This window comes from Periophthalmus magnuspinnatus, chromosome 4 (genome assembly GCF_009829125.3).
Source record: "Periophthalmus magnuspinnatus isolate fPerMag1 chromosome 4, fPerMag1.2.pri, whole genome shotgun sequence".
Lineage (NCBI taxonomy): Eukaryota > Metazoa > Chordata > Actinopteri > Gobiiformes > Gobiidae > Periophthalmus > Periophthalmus magnuspinnatus.
The window spans coordinates 6,222,629-6,246,733 of record NC_047129.1 but is presented as its reverse complement, the minus strand read 5'-3'; the positions used below and the strand labels follow the sequence as shown (position 1 = coordinate 6,246,733).

General features: G+C 37.6%; 1 protein-coding gene across 1 annotated transcript; it reads left to right on the top strand.

Moving 5' to 3' along the window:
• The first annotated feature begins 4,144 nt into the window (after positions 1 to 4,144).
• On the top strand, positions 4,145 to 18,903 carry usp46 (ubiquitin specific peptidase 46). The gene is made up of 9 exons (XM_033965503.2): positions 4,145 to 4,538; positions 7,262 to 7,342; positions 8,220 to 8,433; positions 11,615 to 11,859; positions 13,012 to 13,088; positions 13,197 to 13,280; positions 14,211 to 14,408; positions 15,152 to 15,230; positions 15,907 to 18,903. Exons 1-9 carry the CDS (start codon positions 4,503 to 4,505, stop codon positions 16,006 to 16,008), a joined length of 1,116 nt encoding a protein of 371 aa, XP_033821394.1. The 5' UTR covers positions 4,145 to 4,502; the 3' UTR covers positions 16,009 to 18,903.
• The last annotated feature ends 5,202 nt before the right edge of the window (positions 18,904 to 24,105 follow it).

The following is a 24,105-nucleotide window of genomic DNA, read 5'->3' as shown; positions in this document are numbered from 1 at the left end:
CTTAGTTAGGGTTAGTAGTTATGGTGTTAACTCTTAATAATCTATTTATTTGTTCATTTAGTCAATTTTTGAAGTCTTTCTTCATGCTTTATTTATTAATTCGCTGTAGTTATTATCAGGTCTTAACACTCTCCGTACGTTCTTGACATTATTTTTTTTGATAAGTCATCCATGTTAGGTCTGTTGTGCCAAATTGTTGCCAGTATGATGAGAAAGCTAAACTTGAGTCCTATACAATTCTTCTATTATATTTTTGTGCACAAAGAGAATAGCACAAGTGTAACTTTCTTTAACCATGAATAAACCTTATCCACTTGAAATAAACAGGAACACCAATGCCTACCACCATTCATTAGCCCTATACAGTTTCTTCCTTATTGATATCCCAGACTCTCTCCATCTCAGACTCCCTCTGTGCCATTACCCAGCATGCCCTGCTCTGATGTTTACAGGAGCAGGTCCACTGTAAACAGGTAACCACATGAGTCCCATCAGAACATCCTGTGCTCAACATCAGCCAAAACTCCTCTGTGTGCAGCCAATAACTCATTTCCCTTCTTTTTGTTTTGTTCCATATTCGAAACCTATTTCTCTTCCTTGCTACTAGGCATAAATACATTATTTTAAGTAAGACAGTATTGGGAGTTCCCTGGGGTTGAACACACACTTCTGGGCTGTTCCTGACGGATGATGCTTTGGTGTGGGGTACACTGTGTTTCTGTACTATCAAGATGAATCACACTGACTGTATTTTTCTGCATGATCTTGTATTCTATTAAGGCACAGGAAGGTGGATCAAAATAGATGCTAAAAGATTTATAATTAAGACTCAATTGTTCATTTCTACAGTCAGTGTCCCCTTAATAAGCCTGCTAGAAAAATGCATTAGTGGTGACTTGTGAAGTAAAAAATGTTGTTATTATAGTGAGTACATAACTCAAATCTGCATTGCATTCTTTTGAAGAATAGAAAACATAATTTTCACATTTTCAAATAATCCAGATTGGAAGTTATCAACAGGAAGTAATTGGTTGTCATGGATACCAGCTTGTTTTCTTCAGATAAGGCATCCAGACCCGGAACACTGAGTAGTATTATTGTTTCCATTGGTTTATTTTAGCCAAGTTATTAGATCTGTTGTGCGACAAGAGCAGGCTGAGGTAAGACATGTTTGCGACCAGAGCAGACTGAGGTAAGACACATTAGTATGACTGGTTTTCATACTAAAATAAGTATGAAAACCACTTTGCTGTGCCATACTACTCTTGAAACATACACTTAGAAAACTTATATTATCATGAAGTATTTTGCCAATAAAAATGAAACAACTATTTAGACGCGTCTTTACTGCATATTCAATATATATAAATATATCTCAAATTCCCTTTCCTATGCCTATTTTTATCTACTTTGTTTGCTTGCCACTTGCCAGTTGCTGCCATTTAGACCAGAACCACTCACCTAAGAACAGTTTCTTCCCTTCTGGCATTGAACTCATGAACACTTTATTACACTGTCACTTTAGACAACTCACTTCAACAATACTCTGTACTGCCAGTTATGCTCCATTTCTGTCCACCTTCTATATTTTGTATTTATATTTAGTCAAAGTATTATGATTACGATATACTGCACCATGGCCAAAGCACTATCCTAGTGTCAGTTATGTTCATTGCCAGTGTAAGCCTTTTCTGATTTTATTTATTTATTTATTTGATTGGGACAATGCATGCTAATGAACAGATGTGATACAACATGAATGTAAACACACTGGGTTATAGCCAAAGGCTAATTTCCATCCATTGTCAGATGTCCATCCATCCATTTTCTTCTACTTATCTGGAGCAGCAGCCTAAACAGGGACTCCTAGACTTCCCTCATCCCAGACAGGTCCTCCGGCTCGTCTCGTGTGACCTCAAGGCGTTCTCAGGTCAGTCGAGAGACATAGTCCCTCCAGCGTGTCCTGGGTCTTCCTCGGGGCCTCCGCCCGGTGGGACATGCCCGGAACACCTCCCTCCGGAGGCGTCCAGGAGGCATCCCGAACAGATGCCCAAACCATCTCAGCTGGCTCCCCTCGACGTGGAGGAGCAGTGGCTCTACTCTGAGCTCCTCCAGTGTGACTGAGCTCCTCAGCCCATCTCTAAGGGCGCACCCAGCCACCCTGAGGCCTTGTGTCACTATGAGGCCTTGTGATTCATATATTTCAAAAATTATTGTTGCTGTGCGGAATGTATGTCAAACTCATTGAAGTCACTTTGTAGTTTCAAAAGTGACAGGAAATGCTTTTAAATATCCAGCAAGTGACTGTTACTGGAAACCTTTTATGATTTCAGATGTGTTGTTCATTGAGAGTCAGCCTTGTGTACTAAAATTTAAAAAAAAATCAAGGAATTGTTTTTTTGTTTTGTTTTTTAAGCCGAGCAAAGACAGGATGTGGTTTGTTGATTAGATTGACAAAAGAAAATAACTTGTTTTTGTTCAATGACATTATATAATCACAAAGTATATAAAAAAGTAATTTCTTTTCATAAAAGTGGAACAATATAGTCTTACTTAATAATGGATATGTCTGAATTCTGAAAAGAAGAAAACCTTGGGGCAAAACACTGGCTTTCTGGATGTAGTTGGAGCTCTTGGGTTGTTGTTTTCCACAAACTATTTTCTAATTATTAATTACAATATACTACTAACTTTCAACTGCTGACCATAAATCAATAATTTAATTCATTAGAAAAATGCCTTTCCTTTTGTGAGCATGGTGTTGATAGATGTATTTCAACTACACAAGCCACGAGTCAAAATGGTGGGAGTAGTGTATCTGAACTATAACACTTGACAGTTAAATAAACAATGTGAACCTTTGTCAGTTCACAACCAAAAATATGTAATATAATAAGTGTGAAGAGGCATATTTTTTCTGTTGTTAGTCTTTACAGCCAAGTGGGAAACAGTCAAAGGTATCTGCAAGGTTGGTAGTTGAAGCCCTAGTTAATTCATTTGGGAAAGAAACACCATTTTACTCACATATGGTGCCCTTTTTTCTTAGTCTTATTTGTTTTTATGAAAATTACTGCATTTAATTCCAAATTACTTTCTGTGTTTGCCTTTCACTTTTATGTGAAAAATGTGAATCCAGTAGCAGGAGCCTATTCAAAGAACAGTGCCCGCATCGTAATTATTAGAAACCTGAACTGAAATAGAAAGTGATTGCTGGAGCGTGCTTTGTTTTAAGTGGCCAGAGGCTCCCAAAACATGTAATCATTTTTCTCACAATCAAAGCTATTTAGAGCGACAACAGCAGCCACCGGTCTGCACTTCAGAAAAACGTTTCGAACCCATCCTCCTCCCTTGGCCCCAGCAGAAACACCAAGCCGAGTTATCTGTAAATCAACCCTTTCCCCACCTCTCACGGCTTTTGAAGTTTGCCAATCATATGTTGCTGTCATTTTTTTGTTTCTGTAGAGATAGGTATCTGGGGATTGTTGTGTAAGCAGGAACAAAGGGAGAGGTGAATGAAAGCATCCAGGGGGTATGGGGCATCCCGCAGGGCTCAGCACAACTTTTGAAGACCTCCCCCCAGTCCAGTGCTGTTGTTTTTGTTTACATGGGGACATTGGGGAGGTTACCTGAGATATGAGGAATAATAGTAAAGTGGTCTCTCTGAATCACCCCATTGTTCAGACTTGATTAACTGAAAAAATAAAATAAAATAACGACTTCCTCCTATAGTTTAGATAATTGTTTCATTGTTAGTTGTATTATCTTGTTTTTCAATCAGCTTCTTTTGAATTTCCAATATTGATTGAGTCAATGAATGGAAATACTTGTAGTTATAGGCTGTTGTTGTGATATCCTAGCCTATATAATAAAATGTTAGGTGCAATTAAAAATTACTACAGTTTAATAAAAATCATTCATATTTTACTTTAAACAAGTTAATCCTCCTTGATTATGCTCGTTATCTAATAAACAAACTACATTTCCCACTGTTCCTTGCTTCGCGTATCTTCAGCTGACTGCTTACGGGTCACCAAAGCTTCATGATTCGTGTTTCTGTATGGTCGTCCAAAACTGTCAATCAAAACGTGAACATTGTGAGCCAATCATATGCCTCGTTTTCCTCTGGTGGGCGGGGTATAATCGCTTCCTCATCCAGCATGCTAGTCTGCTTCTCGTTGCTAACAACCTGCTTCCTGTAACTTCGCCTGTCCATTATTCACTCATGTATTGACTGTTTTAGCTGCGGTTTTCTGTGTTCAAACTTGCCTGGAGAAGATGCCTCCGTTCCCGCACTGACTGCACTTGTGTGCTCCGTGCTTGCTTGCATGGTGTCCGTGTGTTGCTTTTGTCGCCTGGGGTTGTTGCAGTCAGTCCGGCCTGCTGCTGCTGTCGGTCTGCCTCGGCTGCGAATTCACTTCATTGCATTTCTCGGCGTTACCTTTCCACCCTTGAAATGATGTTTATTTTATGAAGATGGCGGTGAGGGGGACACTGTAAACTAAATGACTGTCCGAAACATCGCATCCATTTGTAATATGGTAAGTTGGCTGCTATCACTTTACCTGCAGCTATATTGTGTGAGCCTCTCTGGTGTTTACGTTATTTTAAAGTCCTTCCTCCTTACCCCAGACCGGTTCTAGCGCTACATCTTTGGGCAAAAAGTAAAAATACCCCTCATTTAACATGTGCATACTTTCATTCACTATGGTTGAACAGTCTTGTATATAACGAAGCACGTACAGTAAGTACAGTAGTGTACGGGATGATAGTGGTGAGTGACAGGTGTCAGGCTCACTGTTTTGGTTGTTGCGTAATGGGACTGCGCATGGAGGACATCAACAAGAGAGCACAGATCTGCTGCACTAATCTGTCCTAATGTCGTGTTCAGCGACAGGGGTAGGAGTCGAAACCTGGGCTTTAGTACCGTGAGCTTAATACATGGCTTTTAACTTGAGGCCTTTTATAGTACGGTATTCTCCTACTGCTTCACTGCACTGGCAGATGGTAGTGTGACTTACAATGGCATCTACTCTTGAAAGTGTTATTTGCAAGAATAGATGCCATTGTCATTATTGTTTATGGACTTGGGTAAATATGCAGTGATATATGTTTGTGTGACCTTCACCTATTTGTGCACAATTTTCATTATTGGAGACAGACTAGTAGCATTCATGCAAACAAGACTTGTTTGTATAACACCAAAATAACATTGTATAAAACAAGACAAATTTTCTTCTTGAGTATTGCCAACTTCAGTAAGTGCATATTTAGTGCATAATTCTCAAGGTACCCACTCACAAGGCGTAATCATGTAGCTATGCAGAGACATGAATGTTTGTTTAATGTTTGTACATTATTTACATTATCAGCATACTCGTCATCAGTAGTTTTTGAAATACTGTGTCAGGGTTGAGAGCATTGATAATAGTTTTAATTAAAAAGATTGTGAAAAGAAAACCACAAACTAGGTTTGACATGTTACTGTTGGGTAACCTTCTCATAGTTCTTGAAGTTGGTCAAGGATAAGCACCTGCATGAGTGGCTGAGGGTTGAGCTCTTGTATATGTGTATAATAATAAACTAGGTAAACGTGGCACATGGGGCACATGTATATGTTACTGTCCCACTTTTCAGGTGAGCAAAGACTCTCTACATTCTTTATAGTAGAGGGACACAAAATGTGCTTCACAACTGTTGGTACATAAGAATCTTCTGTTCTCTGTTCTGTTTTGCTCTGGTTATGGAGTCAAGTGGAACTTTTAACAGCTTAGACCTAGTTTACATAGGTCTGGTCGTGGAGTTAATGTTACCAATTTAAATTTGGTTTAGTATCTGTTTACAAAATGTGGGATGAGAACCCTATGCTGCACTGATCCCTATTGGGTCTGTTGTAGTGATGGTTTAATTCAGTTTAAAGCCAATTTTAAATTTGAAGAGGCAACTGTTAAATTAAAGTTTAGACCTTATTTATTAGAGCTGTCAGCTCTGAGCTGTTAAATAATTGGCCCTGGATTTAAAGTTAAGATCTGGTTTAGTTTCTAGTTTAGGTTCTAGTTGAGACTACTTAGTTTAGTTTAAATTTGGACTGGAATTTATTGCACGATTTTTTTATTATTTAGTGCTATTTAGGATAGCACATTTTGAAGCACGACCTTTATACAATGAAACTACTTTGTGCCACTGACATAAAGCAGGATAATCCCATCCCAATTTAATTAGCCATAGAAGTTATTTATTCAATCCTCTACAGCTAAAATCTTACATTATTACATAAAAATGGCAACTCTCCCTACTATTGCAAAGAAATTGTAAACACAATAAATATTGAGCCCCAAAATATATGTTCTAGCTTTCATATATTGAGCAATAATTTGATATATAATTATTGTGTAAGTCTAGTGCTACTAGTGCTATTATTAAAGATGGCAAATTAGATGCAAAATTATATTTTTTGTTGCTTGTTGTATTGAAAATCTCTGCAGAGAGAATGTCATTTCTCTCTGTCAAAGCAAAATCCCTAAGTCAAAACCCTCCTCAAAATCGGTGTCCTCTCAGCAAATCCTGGTTTGATGTGAGGAGCTTTGAGCTCAGAGCAGTGACAGGAGATAAGTGGTTCACTCTGGAGGCTTGTGGATGTGACGGGATGAGTCCTTTTAGAGCATGTCCCTGTTTTATTTTACATCTGACAAGAAGTTATTTGGATGACAGCTTTTACAGTAAAGACAAACTGTAGCATTCTCTAGGAGGAAACTCGACACCCAAAGATGATATAAGGAAGTGAGCTTTTTTGAAATTATTTGAGTAGAAGTAAGAAAAAAAAGTATTCTGTGAAACTTCAAGACAATAAGTGCAGCAAGCAAGCAGTTTTGTTGAGGGTGTATGTTAGTGAAATTGTTGTTTTGGAGATATGCAAAAATAGAAGATCAAGTTTATTAGCTATATTAAAAGTATGTCAAATGAAGAGCTGATTAAAAAAAAACAAGCTTAAAGCAGGCCTAAAACAGGTGCATACACTTTTTTTTTTTTTCAAACATGCAGTGGACACCTTTAATGTCAGCTTGATCGGTATACCATATATTGTCTTATATTTGAAAACATAGCTTTTATTTAGTTTTTTCATTATGCTGATGTGCTCCCAAGTTGTTTGTGCCATATTCTGATCAAGATTTTTTTTAAATGTGCTGTAATCCGTTTTAACAAACAAACAGATCATGTTTTTAACCTAGATTGACAGCTGTGTTTGCGCTCTGTTTTGTCACAGGGCACCAATGCCTCTGCTCTGGAGAAAGACATCGGCCCAGAGCAGTTCCCCATCAATGAGCACTACTTCGGATTGGTCAATGTAAGCATCTCCTAATCCCCTTATGCATCCTCATTGGACCATTCCCAGAAAACAGCGGTGTCATTTTTCAAAACAAACGACCTGAACGTGCTCCGCGTGCGTCTGTCACAGCTTGTACAAAACAGCTGGCTCTGGACATGCTGTCCTGAGGTTTTTCAAACAGAAAATTCAAATCAGTGGTTGCTTCATTATGTTTACAATTGGAGAAAGCCTGATTGATTATATGCCCTTTGTCAGTCATGCAGAGTTTAGTAACATTACAATGACCATTCAAATATGGAACTTCTTGTTTTGCTACGGGAATAGGTCTATTTTTTTTATCACTTTAAACTCATGAATGTGTACTAATGGATATAACAATAAGACCAGTGAACAGTGAATTGATAACAAAGTGTGTGGGATACTGTTGTTAGACAATGGCCCCATTATGATTTCATGTCTGGAACAAAACATCTTAAAAATCAGTCTGCATTTGTCAGTATCTAAAATAATCAAAGGGACTGTAGTGTGACGTTGCAAGAGGTGATGCCAGTGGATTGTAGGTTTGGATAGAATTAAAATATTTTCAATACCAGTACTAAATAACACCTATATTTTGCACCAACAATTATTATCTAGAACCATAAAACAGAGTCTATAATGTCCATGAATTCTATAAAGCACGATGACCAAGTGAAGACAATAGTTTGTCATTCATTTATACTGGGACGTCCTAAACTTTTTTTTTGGTTAGTTAATGTGGCCCATACACAGTGCATCCCAGTTTGTTGCATACTTTCTTGCTTTGTAGACTCATAAGACAGAAATGGACAGGCAATCATAATGGTACATGTCATGCCTGATCACCTGATTATTTTGTTGTTCTTTTGTTCCTCAGTTTGGAAACACATGCTACTGTAACTCAGTGCTGCAAGCTCTGTACTTCTGCCGGCCTTTCCGGGAAAACGTTCTGGCGTACAAAGCTCAGCAGAAGAAGAAGGAGAACCTGCTCACATGTCTGGCTGACCTGTTCCACTCCATCGCCACACAGAAGAAGAAAGTGGGAGTCATACCGCCCAAAAAGTTCATCTCACGTCTGCGCAAAGAGAATGGTGAGGATTGATGGTTTATTCAATTGATAAAATGCACCAAAATGAACATAGTTTTTACTATTTATTCAGACATAATCACCTTTCAGTTTGTTCTTAACTATGTGCAGTATACATATACAGATGGTGTATTAGTTGACCAAAATGTGTATTGATTGACTAGTCATTTTATGTAGATTCTAAGGATTTATTAGGGACAACAGCAGTAAGAGGAAGTGAGTGACTCATGATTCACAAGTTTAATGGGTCTTTATATATATATATGCAAAAAAGTACACAGGAAACAATGCATTAATAGTTGCTTTTGCTTGAACTCCTGTGCAGTTATGTCTTGTGAGTGTAGTTTTAATCTAATCGATCAGCAGGACATGTCTTTAGTCGACCAACAATTTCTTTAGTTGATGACAGTCCTAATATACAGGTCATTGTATTGTGTTATTACACCTGTGACGCTTCACTTCAACAAATTAACATTAGCCTCTGGTGTATCTAGTGCCACTATTAGTAAATGCGCATAAAATTACCGCTAAAATTAGCTTTACAATTGGTTTGTGTTGGAAAGTTTATTTGAATTTATACATATTTCACTTTTAAAGGTAAAAAAAGAAAAATACATGTTACATAACCATTTGTATAGTGATGGCTTGTTGATGTAACTTTCTTTTATAATTTCTAGTATAAAAGAAAAGTTTAAATTCCTTTTTTTAAGCTTCAGCTTTGCCCCACGTCCTTTCAACTCATCCCTCTGTCCAGTCTTCCTGTGTTGTCTTGTGCAGCTGCAATGCTCCAAAACAAATACGGGCCTAGAAGGTCTAAATATGGTTATCATTTTTCAGCTTCATCGTTGCATCACACACTAAGCCTGTACCACATGTATCAACATCGAACAGTTATAATAAGTTTTTTCTCAGTGGAATTTAAATCAAAATAGTCCAAATATTTTCAGAGCACATTCCTCTCGTGTACTGGACAGCAGGTATGTGTCTAGTCATGGCAGGTGCAATACGCTTTAATAACTGCAGTGATTGGTGCATATTTTAACAGGATCATATTAATGCTTTTAAAATATTCTATGTCTTGAAAAGTCTTTGTCTTTGTGAAAATGTGATCAAAAAGTAACCAGACTTCTATAGATTTTTGTTATATGATGTATGTATGAATGTTGTAGCCCAATGCAGCATTTACACCTGAACTAGTTTGAGTCCAGGTCTGGGCACTTTATCTTTACAATTGTGAGGTAGTACTTTTGCATTTGTACAGGTCCTCTGCTCTCTGTGCTTCTAGTTTTGAAGCTTTGTTATCTGATTTATTTGTGTGTTGTTTGCTGTTGTCTGTATAAATAATTGTGAATGTGCTTGATGTTTCTCCATGCTTTGTAGAATTATTTGTAGTATTATCTGCAGTATTGTGAGTGTTGGGGTGAAGGGCACTGTGTGTTGGTGGTAAGGTCACTCGTGCCGTGGACTCGACAGAGACGATGCCTGTTCTCTCTCGTTTTGAGGCAGCTCTTTATTTGACTGAACAATGATGTCTGTGTTTGGTTTGTGGCTCTGGTCCACTGCCTCTCTATGCTCTTTCTCTCTCTCTTTCCCTCCCTCTCTCTGTACTCTCTCTTTCCCCTCTTTGCCTTTCTCATCTCTCATTCTCCTCTTCTCCACTTTCACTTTTTACACAGAGGTCCATCAACAAGAGTGTGGTGTTATCTGTGGTGCCAGAGTATAGGATTTACTGTACAAAATTTACTTCACACTAAAAGCACAACTAATTGGTAATAATTTATTCTTAGCTTTGCATTTAGAAAAGCCTCAATTTTAGTTTTTTTTTGACATTTTTTGTGACTTCACCAAAAAAAAACCTCTTATTCTTACTGGCACAGCAGTACATGATTGGTCTGGAAATCAAAACAACACTTCTTGATGTGTGGCAAGAGAGACAAACAAGATTTTCTGTGTAAAGTTTACACCTCCTCCTTACTGACAAAAAGTTTCCTGTAGTTAAGGTTCTCCTTTTTCCGCATAATGAAAACATGCAGTTGCCTAATCCTATAGCTATATACTCCTGACTAAGATCAAGGTGCCAAATTTTAGTCTGAATTCTTCATCGTATAACCCATGGATTGCCTGCAAGAACAATTAATGTAACCTTTAAGCTTCTATGTGTCTAAATTTACGCACTTAAAGGTGAATCAAATGTTTTACCTAGTTTTCAAATTATAACGTACTTTGCATTGACAAAAAATTGTGAGTTTGAATTTTGTCACTGGGCCTGTCACATAAATGTTGTTTTTTTTTTAAATTATTACTCATTTAAATTTAATCACTGCCCATTTGTCCACCTCTTAGTAATCCCATCTGAAGCCACAGGAAGCTTAAAATTAGGTTATTTTGAATTTGGCTGTCTATGTCTCTTGACTATGACTGTATTTGGTGCTTCCTTTACTGGGAAAAAGTTCTAAGTCTTAAAGTTGACTATTGACTATGAGTGACTTCTTGAAGTCCAAAATCTGCTGCTCTAAGAACTGCTGTCATAAAGTAAACCACATGGATACAGTGGCATTGGAATAACACTGTTGTAGGATTGGTTTCATAAGAGCTCATTTAATCAGAGTATTTCTGAGCGGAGCAGAGTGGCAGTGGTCTGTTCTTTCCATCAGCCCATCTGTCGAGAATATGAACCCTGATGTTGTCTGTAAAGTTTTATAATACAAGTAGACTTTTGGTGATTTTTGTGAAGCCTTGTGAAATGACTGCTGCAGTGATCTTGTGCTTTACCAAAATAAACAGACTTATAATGACATATTCTTGTCAGTAATTTAAGTCATCATTTGTGGAGTTGTTATTTTTCATGAAAAAATAACTACTAGACTGTTTTCCATCTTAGATTTGTACATTGAGTCCTATTCTTTATTATGTGTTATATTTAAAGTGTAGTAACTTGACGTGTTCTGCTTGTTAAAGGTGTGCAATATCTACAACAAAAATACAACATAATCAACAAGTAAAAAAATGCTATGTTGCTCTCCAAAGGTGATATTCCTGCACTTTTGTATTTAATGTCCCAGTCTTGCACTTGATCCTTGAATTTGATGATTGTTATCGTGAAAATGTTTTTTTTTAAAGCAATTCCTTTTACTTTCAGTATCGTCTTTGCTTGTACTATCTTGACTTTTAATTTCTTTTCCCAGATTTGTTTGACAACTACATGCAGCAGGATGCCCACGAGTTCTTGAACTACCTCCTAAACACGGTGGCAGACATCCTTCAGGAGGAGAAGAAGCAGGAGAAACAAAATGGACGCCTTAAGAACAACGGCACGGCAGTCACCACGGCAACAGAACCTGACTCCGAGAACAAGGCCGAGCCCACATGGGTCCACGACATCTTCCAGGGCACGCTGACCAACGAAACGCGATGCCTCAACTGTGAGACGGTGGGTGTGAGCCCTGTGTTTTGTTCATGCTGAATGGGGCAGCAGCAGAAATGCGCAGAAAGTACAGCTGAATGAAGCAGATTTAAATGTCTTTTGAGTTACGTTAAATTATTTGCTGCTTGTATAAATAATCCTCATTTTACTTTTAATAGAAGTGTCTAATAAACCAAATTCCTGTCAAATATTAATTCTGTATTAGCATTACGAATTGTATTTCCAAATTCTTGACTTCATATTATTATTATGGAGTATAATCTGCACAAGTACAGTACAAGTACTGACTGTTAAAACTCTCTAATACTTAGGAAAAGGAGTGATACTCAGTACCAATTTTAATGATAAATAAGGACACTGTGTAGAGAATGCTATGTTATAATAGTATTTTTTTATATTATCAAAAACAATGTCTTATGTTAATTTAGATATAGATGAAGACCATTCAAACATTTTAGGAAAGGTCCAACCAGAAAAAGAATGAACAGTGCAGATGATCATTCTAGATATTCTCACTAAACCACAAAAAGACAGAATTCTTCATCCTCAGAGCTCCCTGTTTACTATGTCAGGTCAGTGAGAGCCTTTGTCCTCAGTTGGGGGAGGGAAGGGTGGGGCCAGTTGCCCTGAACAATCTCTGAAATAACCACAGCTGTCCCTATAAAACTGCGCTGTGTTTGTGTGTCTACTTGTGTGGGCACTGGTCTCTCCTCTCTGAGTCAGTAAATTGGTGTATTTGCATGTGAAGATTAGTAACATGTTCATGGCCAATCAGGCTCTCACAGCAGGGTTTCTCTATTTGTGAAGTTGACAGGTGATTTAAGCTCCTCTATGGTCACCTCTCCACTCAGACTGTATTCAAACTGTGTGAATTTAGCACAAATCAGCCTTTGTCAGGAAAGAACTCTTTATCTTTATCTCTTTTAATGTTAAACATGACTTATATAACCTGTAATTATCAGTAGGACCTCAACAACAAGTTATTTATTTTATCTGGTTTAATTTGTAATCCCAAACGCTCAACTACTCACTAAGCCATTTTAAAACATCCTTGTACAGATTGTTTTTCCCCATGTTTTTGTTTGGTTATAACACTAGATTAGCTGCCTGCATGTGACTAAAGCAATAAAGCAATTGTCTTTGTTTTGTTCTCCTCAGGTGAGCAGTAAAGATGAGGATTTCCTGGACCTGTCGGTGGATGTGGAGCAGAACACATCTATTACACACTGTCTCAGGTACTGCCCTCCCTGCTGCTAAAAAACCCATGCTCCTGCTCCAGACAGGTCCCTTTGATTGAACTGACTGACCGATGCCTCCCATGGCATCCCTGTCCTCTCTTCCAGGGACTTCAGTAACACAGAGACGCTGTGCAGTGAATACAAATACTACTGTGAGATGTGCTGCAGCAAACAAGAAGCCCAGAAACGGTCAGTCTTGCTCAACACCAACCTTAGTTACACAGCCCTGACACTCGATACAGTTTGGTTTAAAATTTGTCTAAAATAACAAAACTTGCTTTCCTTTCACGCACCACTTTCCTATAAGTTAGACCAGCGGGTAATTTACCATATATTCATTTATACGTGTGTATATTCTTTGGCTCTAGTCTGAATGGCCTTTTAAAATCTCTTTTTAGGAACACAATGTTACAGGGAATATCAGAATCAGAAGTTTTAATGCCAGGGTCAGAGAATAGTTCACAAACTAGGAACTTGCTTTGTTGGTATGGTACAACTTAAAGAGCCCATATTATAGTATTTTTAGATCTATGTTATAATGCTGGTTCCTCCTCAAAAACATACCCAGAGTTGAGTGATTAATTTCTGCTCTTTTGGGAATAGCTAATCTCTACTGAACAAAAGGTAAAAGGAGCTGTTAACTTAAACTATTACTTTATGACATCACAAGGTGGAACAGAGCATTTTGAGCTTTGGACATCTAGACAGACTAATAATTAGGGTTTACTCCAACATGTGTGAATGAAACAAAACACAACTCCAGATTTTTTTGAGGTAACAACATTCTAACGTGGTTAAACACTCATAAGGGTAATTTTTTGTGTAATATAGGACCTTTAAAATAATGGTTAGTATTAGTAATAAAGAAACTATAATAAAATAAAAAGGCATGCATTAAAAATAAGGTAAATAAAAACTGACTTACTATAAATGCAACATATATGTAGTATGGGGAGCCTTTATTAAATCTTTTGAAATGTGACATTAATGATTGATCACAAGTATAGGCACCATTACTATGATTTTCTGACATTAAATATTGTCCTTTCAGATTAACCCTGATGGCATGTACAGTTATCATTTGAACATTCTTCCTCATATCTGTTTTGTCTTCTCCAGGATGCGTGTGAAGAAGTTGCCCATGATCCTGGCCCTCCACCTGAAGAGATTTAAGTACATGGAGCAGCTGCATAGATACACAAAGCTCTCATACCGTGTGGTGTTCCCTCTCGAGCTTCGCCTCTTCAACACATCCTCAGATGCTGTCAACCTGGACCGCATGTACGACCTGGTGGCTGTGGTAGTGCACTGTGGCAGGTAAGCCAACGCTCATGCTAACAACAAGTCCAACTACGGTATAGATAACAAGTCCAGATATTTTATATTGTTACTGTTTCAACTTTAAAAGGGATTTATCAAGGCTCAGTTTACTGTCAGTCCAACAGCAGTTTTACTGTTCCTTACGTTTACCCTAGGCTGGATTTGAAATGTGATGTTCCTGTGTGCACTTACAATTATAGTAAATGTGACCGCAGAGCTGAGAGTCTGCTGAGAGTCATTTCTTTATACTCCAAAGGGTCCAGACACAGCTTCAGTTTGAAAGGGGGGCATTTTAGTCATTTTAGCTAGGGATAATCGGTTGGAATGATAAATGATAAAGAAGTATAGTGAGTTAATCAGGACAGATAATGGGAATTTTGTCACATAAATTATTCAGCTAAAAAAGTTATAATGTAAGTAAAAAATTATAATGTAACTAATGGTTTCATAACAAACAGCCCTATTTGTATTATCAGTTATCGACTGGTAGTATCAGTTGTGTTATCTACCTCTATTTTGAGAGACTTGTGCCAAACAGAAAATCTTAATGAGCTTGCCGCTTGTTCTTTTTACAATGGAAATTAAATGGAACATTTTCTCGTTACTTCAAGTTGAGTGGGATTTTCCAGAATAATTCTTTAAGAATAAACAAACACCTGCCCTGACTCAGCATGACTCCTCTCCCAGTCAGAGCAGTAATGGACTCTGTATTAAAGTTAATTGTTGTTGTTTGATCCTAGTGGTCCAAACAGAGGTCATTACATCACCATAGTGAAGAGTCATGGCTTCTGGCTGCTGTTCGACGATGACATTGTGGAGGTTCGTCACTCGGCTCACTCTGTCCTCCTTTTTCTTCCTCCAGTCATCACTTTGGACTGTCTGTTTTACTCATAAAGTCACTACCCCTGCCCTCCAGCTCTGAATGCTGTCTGACCTGCCCTGTAGTGCATTATCTGTCCATACTGCACTTAAGCATAACTCTCATCTTTGGACAACTTGTTGTGTTATGCACATAAGCTGCATTGTATAATCTATTAACACTTTATTTTATGCACTACTGGCTATATAAATAAGTAACAATAACATTATTTTTCTCCTTTTCAGGTTGCTAGGCATACACAATATAGATTATTTATGTAGGATTTTGATAACGTGTTAAAAAAGGGCATGCAGTTCATTGACTAGCTATTGTGCTATGTCATATTTCTGCTACCTGTCCTTAGGTTATGTGTAAGAGTGTGAATCTTTGGTGTGTCAGATAAATCCATTCAGATTCTATTTCTTTGATTCCAGATTTGATTTAAAACTCTTTTCCAATTAGATTTGTTGACTAGCTTTATTTATTTGGTCTTTGTGGACTTTCAGAATTACCAAAAAAAAAAATTTAACATAATTATGATTCTTCAGTATCCCCAACATTCCTATATATCTTGTATATAACATTTGGACTATTAAGTTGTGACAGTTAATGAAACTAAACTTACTTTTCTTGCAGAAAATCGATGCACAGGCCATTGAAGAGTTTTATGGGCTCACGTCGGACATCTCCAAAAACTCTGAGTCCGGTTATATCCTCTTCTACCAATCCCGGGAGTGACCAGAGCGGCTCAGACAGGACTGAATAGGATTTTTCTATTATACCTTTAGCCTGATAGACCCACCCACACCACCTCCACTGTCTCTGTCTATGGAATGGGTGCCAATCCTAACGTGAGCCCTGGGTGTTGTGAGATTTGTTTAAGTTAAATGTGTCTTTAGCCACCTGCATCTGGATTGCACTTTATAACCAAAAGCCCCACCCCTTGATGTAGGCTAATATACAAAGACCACTGTAACAAGTCTATTATGGTTGTGTCTAAATATACTAATGTTTTATTGATGGCACTGTGCAAAAGTTTTGGAAAACAAAAACGCTTGTCCAAATGTGTTTCACCGAAATGTTGGGGAAAACCTCAAAATTCTACAGCATTAACACAAGCCTGAAATTTGATAGAGAAACATATGCATTTCAGAACATGTTTGTTCAGTTTCAAAACACTGTCATTCCTCATTTGATCCAATAGAAGTTTAAAAACTTTTTATTTAGACCTCACTAAAAACTTTTGCACAGTATTGTTCATCCTTTCCTAATCTGTCACTAGGGCTAATTTCAATGTCTATTATATGTTCATATGAAGGAGACTTAGAAGGTGTACTAAGGAAACCTACCTGAAGACCATTAACTAACACTACAAAATATACCCCTATTTATTAAATCTATTTATTCATGTAAGTGGCTGATTGTTGATGAAGGTATAAATGCCCATTTGTAGTAAGGTTGCGGTACAAGTGTACACCATACACACTAAATATTATGAAGACTTTATAATTAACATCTTTTTATTCATTTCTTAACTTTTATGAATTGAAAAGAAAATAATAAAAATGAAATATTACAATTAAAAAGATCATTAGTGGGTGATAACCTGGCTGGTAAAATATTAATGTTTTTGTTAGTCAGACAAAAGTTAAAACACGGATTATAACCATCAAGAACTGAAGGGAGTAGTGACTCATTGGGTCACTTATTTTCTGTAGCGCTTTCGTTAATCTCGATACATTTCCCAGTTACTTTATATTTTATAGCCACGTTCTGTCACCCGTCAGTGTGGCAACATTGTGACCACTTCCGTCGCACAAACAAGACTGAACACTAAAGCACCACCTAATAGTTCCCCACTGAGACAGATTCCCACTAAGTGTAACTGTCGAATGTTGTTTTTGCGGTGGTCCTTCCTTTTGTTTTTCCTAAGGGTACTCCATCACCAGCGCCTCTGTACCTGCTGAGCCTGTTTCATCCATCTTCCACACTGCCTGAACTATTGTAAGGCTAGATTTAACTACACTTTAAGTCTTTTTTTCTGTTTTTCATCTAAAATTGTCTAGAAGTGAAATATAGGTATGATATTGGTTACCTATTATGTTTTCCAGGGTTTAGGCTTGCTGCCATGTCTTTGTACAACATACTGCTGAAAATAAGAGACCACTGCAAATGTATCCTTCCTTTATGATCAAATCTCTTGTGTTTGTTATATTCTGCGTTTTAAGATATGTTTTATTTGTAAAAAGTATGGGCAGGTCATAAAATCATACCAAACTTTTACATATAGACCTTTTTGAGAGCATATAGGCTAATTAGTAAGGATTTTTTCCCCCTGAGAATATTTTTAACTTCCATTACAAATCACTATTTTGCAGTGGTCTTTATTCCACAGCTGTATTTACATTCCTGTTTGTGTCATCTCATTGTTAATTAATAGTATGAAAAGGTTTGTTAAGGCTAGTGTGTGTCTGTCCTGGTTCAATTAGACTTATTAGAGAGAAGAGAGCTCAATGCACTTATTTCTCTTCTATTAAGTCTGTGAAGGGTTATGTGCCAAACCTAATCCAATACTATAACAAATTTATTTTCTTTGTTTAAAAAATACAAATAAAAATGCAACCTGTACATAAACCGTATAACATAGAAACCACTCCTGGAAATGGGAACATATTTTTTTAAAGATCTTTAGTGCTCATTGCAAAGATGTTGGCTCACAGGAACATGCCGATAAAATGAATTACTGATTAAATAATACACGTAGGTTCAAATCAAAATCTGCATATTTAAAGCATATTGCAAAAAAAAAAAACAAAGTCTAGGGCTGTAGTTGACTTAAGAAGGCTGATTAAAGACATTCCCTGTGCATCTGTTTGTCAGTTACAAAAATGTGGCATTGAGCTGTTAAAAGCTTTTAAAATGACAAAGTATTTATTTAGATATAACCCAAAGTGCACTCACAAGACCACAAGCTCATGTGTTCATATAAAAACAAAGAAGTAATTGTAAACTGCGTCCTCATTATGTATTTATTTTTCATATTTAAAACAAATGAGAAAATCAGTCACTGCCTTCTTGTTTTTGCTGTTCATAAAAACTTTACCATCCTAATAATTTTATTTATCAACTAATAAAAATGTGCTTGACGCCATCTACCAATTAACTGAAAGGTCTGCAGCTCTAGTACTAAGTGTACGCAATGAAATGAAATAGCGACAGAAAACTTTTGACAATGTACGTGATTTTCAGTATTCATCATTTCTTGACATGTATCTGTAAGCTGTGTTAAGATACTGTGCTGTTCAACAATCACAAAATCATTGCTAACATGATGCTAACACAATTCAGAAACAAAGAGGAGCCGATCTTCCATTGAAACGTATGCACAAGCCCCCACTATAGGATGCCATTGTCCTCTTTGCATTTTATCTGTCTAACTGTGACGACAACTGGAAGCTGCTGGGTGGGAGAAAAAAAATCTTGAAATGTTGAGAAATTTGGCTGTAAAACTGAAAGTGCACTTTAATATTATTGAAGAGCTGCAATGCTTTAACATGAAGAACCATAGTTGTAACAATATGACACATTTGTTTGGGGCTTTCTCTGTTTGTTCAATAATAAAAAAAAAAGACCATAAGCTATCACTGTGTGCACTTGTCTTGTGTAGGTGGAGGTAATGTGTTAGTCACTCACTCGCCCATATCACTAGAGCAGTGGTTCTTAACCTTGTTGGAGGTACTGAACCCCACCAGTTTCATATGCATATTCACCAAACCCTTCTTTATTGAAAGATAAAATATATTTTTTTCAAATTCAAGCCATATGTAATGTTTTACTGGTGCACAAAATAAACCGTGCATTAACATCACTGTGTTCAAAGAATAAAACCAATACAATGTATGAACTCACAACACATTACATACATACCTTTTCACAAAGACATGACCTTTTTTAACACTACCACACTGAAATTATTTAAATTTTCTATTGTATTATGTATTCCAATAATGAACTTATTGTATTTATGCTATTTATTATTTTTAACTTTTTAACACACACCCATCACCTAATTTTCACCAGGCTACAATAATAATGAATATTTACTGCAAATCAGTGTGACTTCTGCTGTTGCCTTTGAGAGACCAGTTCAGAAATGCAGGGCTTCCCCTTGGCAAGTGCCTCTCATGTCATTTTCACAGCAAAGTCTGTTCCTTTTCTTTGTTTTTATGTCGTTTTATGTTTTTATGCCGTTCGAAGTGAAGTATTCAATGACCAATACACACTGATGGGAATCTGTATCTGCACACCCAGCTGCTCTATTACTGTACATTTATATATCATATCAAAACACAATCTATAATGTGTTTTTGTAAATAAAATATATTCAAAACAAGTGGTATAGGTCAAAACACACTGCTATTGTGTGAACAAACACACTGGAAACTAAAAATACACTGTACATGTGACAGTGTGACAGTCATTCTGTGACAGAGGTTGGACGATCGAGTCCCGCTCGGACCAACTTCTGTCATTGTGTCCTTAGGCAAGACACTTCACCAAAGTGGTGTGTGAGTGAATGATTGGTAGTCGGAGGGGGGGCACAGATTGGCATTAGCTAATGCTAATGATTACACATAATACACATTTGACCCACAATTAAGTCAATAGCAGAGTAAACCACGCTTACCGATCAGGAACAGCATCCAGTCCATCAAATCATAAGGTCCTCTGCTCCTCAGTCCATCGTGAGATCTTCACTCGGTTCCACGAACCGCTCCGGGTCCGAGATGCCTCTAGTTTAACTTGTACAAACATCCACAGTGTCCTCGGTCGCGTACTTCCTTTGTTTTGTCCGTTTCGTCATGTTTACAACTCAAAACTGTTGCAAAACAGTGCGTAAAATTACGCAATTACGCGCGCGTAATTTTACGCGCGGATCTTTGCCCGAGGGCGGGCTGTCGGAACGTTAAGGGGTTAAACAGCACTTAGAATCATTAGCGAGTCTTCACTCCACATCGGCCACATCAGCTGAAACACTGGGAGCGGGACATGAGGACGCCTGTCAATGGCGTTGATGAGCTCCGCAGATACGTATGTGAATCACAAAAGTGGCTGGAGCAGCTCGTCCCCGGTCACACTCACTGACTCACACTAAAAAATAGCGCAGAATGAATTGTTGTGTGTTTATTTTATTTTCAACTCCGGGTCGATTTTTTTGTGCGCAGCACAGATTTTCTGTGCGTGGAGACCGTGTCAGCAGTGCGCAATTGAGCACGCGCGCAGCTTGGAGGGACCAGTGTTTGATAGGCACAGCAAAGGGTGCATTTGTCGAATTAGGACACGGCCAGCGTCTGGAGACGCTCGCAGTCCGCGAATCATATGAGTCGGGTGCGTGTCTTGACCTCCGCCGAACCCCTGGGACTGACTCACCGAACCCCTAGGGTTCGATCGTACCCAGGTTAAGAACCACTGCACTAGAGCAACACTATAGTTCACAAGAGCTTCTGCCTCGCAAACTAAACGATCTTGAGAACAGGCTACAGTTTTGTGTCAGGACATTTCACTTCAGACGGATTCAGATATTCTATAAGTCTAGACGACAGTAGCAGGTTGGCAGTTCAAATCCTGCCGTGTAAACCTTGATGTAAAGAGCTTTATAGCGCTATATAAAACTCTGACCTTTTACCATTTACGTAAACAGATCTATCTCTATTGAACTTGCTCTGAACAGCTAGGCTAGTTATCTACCTCCAAATGCAATTAGGGTTAGGCTCAAATAAATAAATAGATAAATAAAAAAATTTAAAATAATAAATACATTCTTATATACACACATTTCTGTAAATTGTAGGCTACTGTAATGCTGTTTTAATTATTATCAAAACAGCAAAATGCCCAGGTCTGCCCTAACTGTAGAGTATTCATTTTATTCTATTTTATTTTAACAACTTTAAAAAGCGATCATTAATAAATAAAATAAATTTAAATGATCAGAACAGGACATTGTATATTTGCATAAAATTTTATACAAACCAAAAGTGAAGATTAGATAAGGCATAAAACTGACTAAAGATGGACCAAATTTGACATATGTGGAAAAGGTTGTCCTGTTTGTTATCACTTGACGGTTCCAGATCACTTTCCAGTCTTTTATGAATGAGCCACAGATGTGTTTATGGAACCAAAATAGACAAAAACATGACACGCACATTTCAATAAGCTTGTTTTCAATGTTAATCAAATTCTTATGACGCTGAACTGTTTATCTAAATTCCTTTTTAATCAAATGGTACTTTCAAATCAACTGCTCTCATATACAGTAGCAATTATTACACACTTGAATTTGTCGTGTGGCTTTAGTCATGTTTTTTACGTCATCACCTGCTTCACCTGCTTCAAATGGGATCTCCCAGTTACTAATTAGTGTGTGCATAATTACATCGGTCCTGGTTGTTTGTTTTGCTGAGGCCTCTTTCACTGTTGATTGGCCGGACGTGTGTTAAATCTCCTTAAAATGATTCCAGCATTAGTCTAAGCTGATTTATTATGCAACTGTAAGTGATTTGACCCAACGAAGGTTATTATTTGAAAACATTACAGTGAAAAACCACAGGAGGCTTGAACGTGTGTTGAGCTTCTATGAAAGCGCCCCCCACTCTTTCAGAGAACCATAGACCCCCAACAAAGGAGACTCACAGGAGGTACAAAACAGTCAATACATAATAGTGAACATGATACAATACGGCTGCAATTTGTCTTCTGAGAAAAGGTGAGTGTTGAAGTGACTGGGTGGTGATATTAAATGCAGTTATTACATTATATTCTGTGTTTTGTTTTTGCTGGACAGATGCACTTGTATGTGTCCTTTATCTGTAGGTTCAGGCACTGGCAACCCTGGTTCAGTTTTAATTGTAATACTTACTGTTAGCACATAATTGTTTTTTTGACCTACTTCATCAAGTTTGAATCAATAAGTGCAAGTTGAGTCACTATACCCAAAATTAAAATCCAGTAAAACTAAAACAAGGGACACCATATTTGTATTAAATTGGCTTACATGGCATGGTATTGTGGAAATCAACTTAAACCCTGCCCTTTTTTCTTCACATAAACATTGAAACGTGCTGCATACCCTTTTTCCACCAAGTGTTTAAACATTTACTGTCATGTTAAAATCTTAGTCAAGGCTATATACTGTCATGTTAAAATCTTAGTCAAGGCTATTTTTGTGACAGCCCAAACATCACGCTGTTTCTTGGTAATTATCTCGTGGCTAAAAATAAAAATAAAAATGATGTAAATTCCTGTGATGCAGTCACTCTAACACAGAAACCCATTAGGTCAATGGACAGGTCCTGTGCTGTCTCAGTGTTACGAGCCGTGTCCACACTGCCTTGTATAGCTGCTCATAAAAGCAGCTGAATCAATGTCCCCAGCTGCTCCGACAGTGAAATCATATCTCCACTTAAGATTAAGTGGCACAGCTACACTGACCATACTTATCCATTGGATTTCAGAATGAAGAAAAGTTAGGGTTGTTCGTTGCCATAGCAATTAACAATTCAAAACAAAATGTGTTTTGAATGGTCAACTATCCTCAAAATGCTGTCATATAACTGGCAGCTGTATGTACCTGCTTTTCCCTACGTAGAGAGTGAATAAACACTGCAGTTTTGGTAACCCACCTCAAAGTGGTAGAAAGAGTTTTTGACCAGTGGGACATGAAGGAACAGCTCATAGATTCAGAGATCGTAACTATATATATATTATATATATATATATATATATAGTATATATATATATATATATATATATATTATATATATATATACTATATATATATATATATATATATATATATATATAGTATATATGAAAAACTGATCCAGGATACACACTTCTTCAATACTTATGAAGATGTGAAACTGGTCACTGGTGAGTCTCCCCATTTTCCAATGGATGTGACTGGCGGACTGGATTAGTCCGGGACATGCAATGGACCATCTTTATCTGATAAAATGTAACCAAAAAAAATCACATGGGGCCGAAAAACATTGCACATTTCTGCAGAATCAATGAGCAAAGAGCTAAACTAAACAGATAAATTAGATTTGATATTTATTTTATACAGGTGACTAATGATAATAAATAAAAAATATGATTGCTGAAACACATCTGATTACAGCTATTGTTTACAGTTTCAGTGTAGATAACTCCTTCCTTCAGACAGATATCTTCAGTGGCCACCAGCAATCTGACCAGAACTGAAGAAGTAGCTTGGATGAGCAGCAAAATGTTTTTCACTCCTACAACAATTTTATCCAGTTGACAGACCTGGACAACTGAGGGATTACATGGAAACTGGACCTTCTCTCAATAGGTGGGACATGGGACAGTCAGGGGCCTAAGTCGCTGTGCAGGGCAAACCAAAGGAAGGCCACATCCTCTTTGAGTAAAAAACATGCTGCTCTACTGTTATATAGTAGAACTTTTTCCAGTATGACAAGTACTACTGCTGCACCCCTAAATGACTGTGTTTTGCACAAGTGAGATGTTGAAAACATCCTCACTCAAGGTCTTCTGGAGAAATCTGCACAGTGCTATTTTAAAATACTGAGAGGATCTGCGCGCCCCTCCTTTGCACATCAGTTGGTGGATTATTTGAATTCAGTATTGTTTAGACCAGTGGTTCTTAACCTGGGTTCGATCGAACCCTAGGGGTTCGGTGAGTCAGTCCCAGGGGTTCGGCGGAGGTCAAGACACGCACCCGACTCATATGATTCGCGGACTGCAGCGTCTCCAGACGCTGGCCGTGTCCCAATTCGACAAATGCAC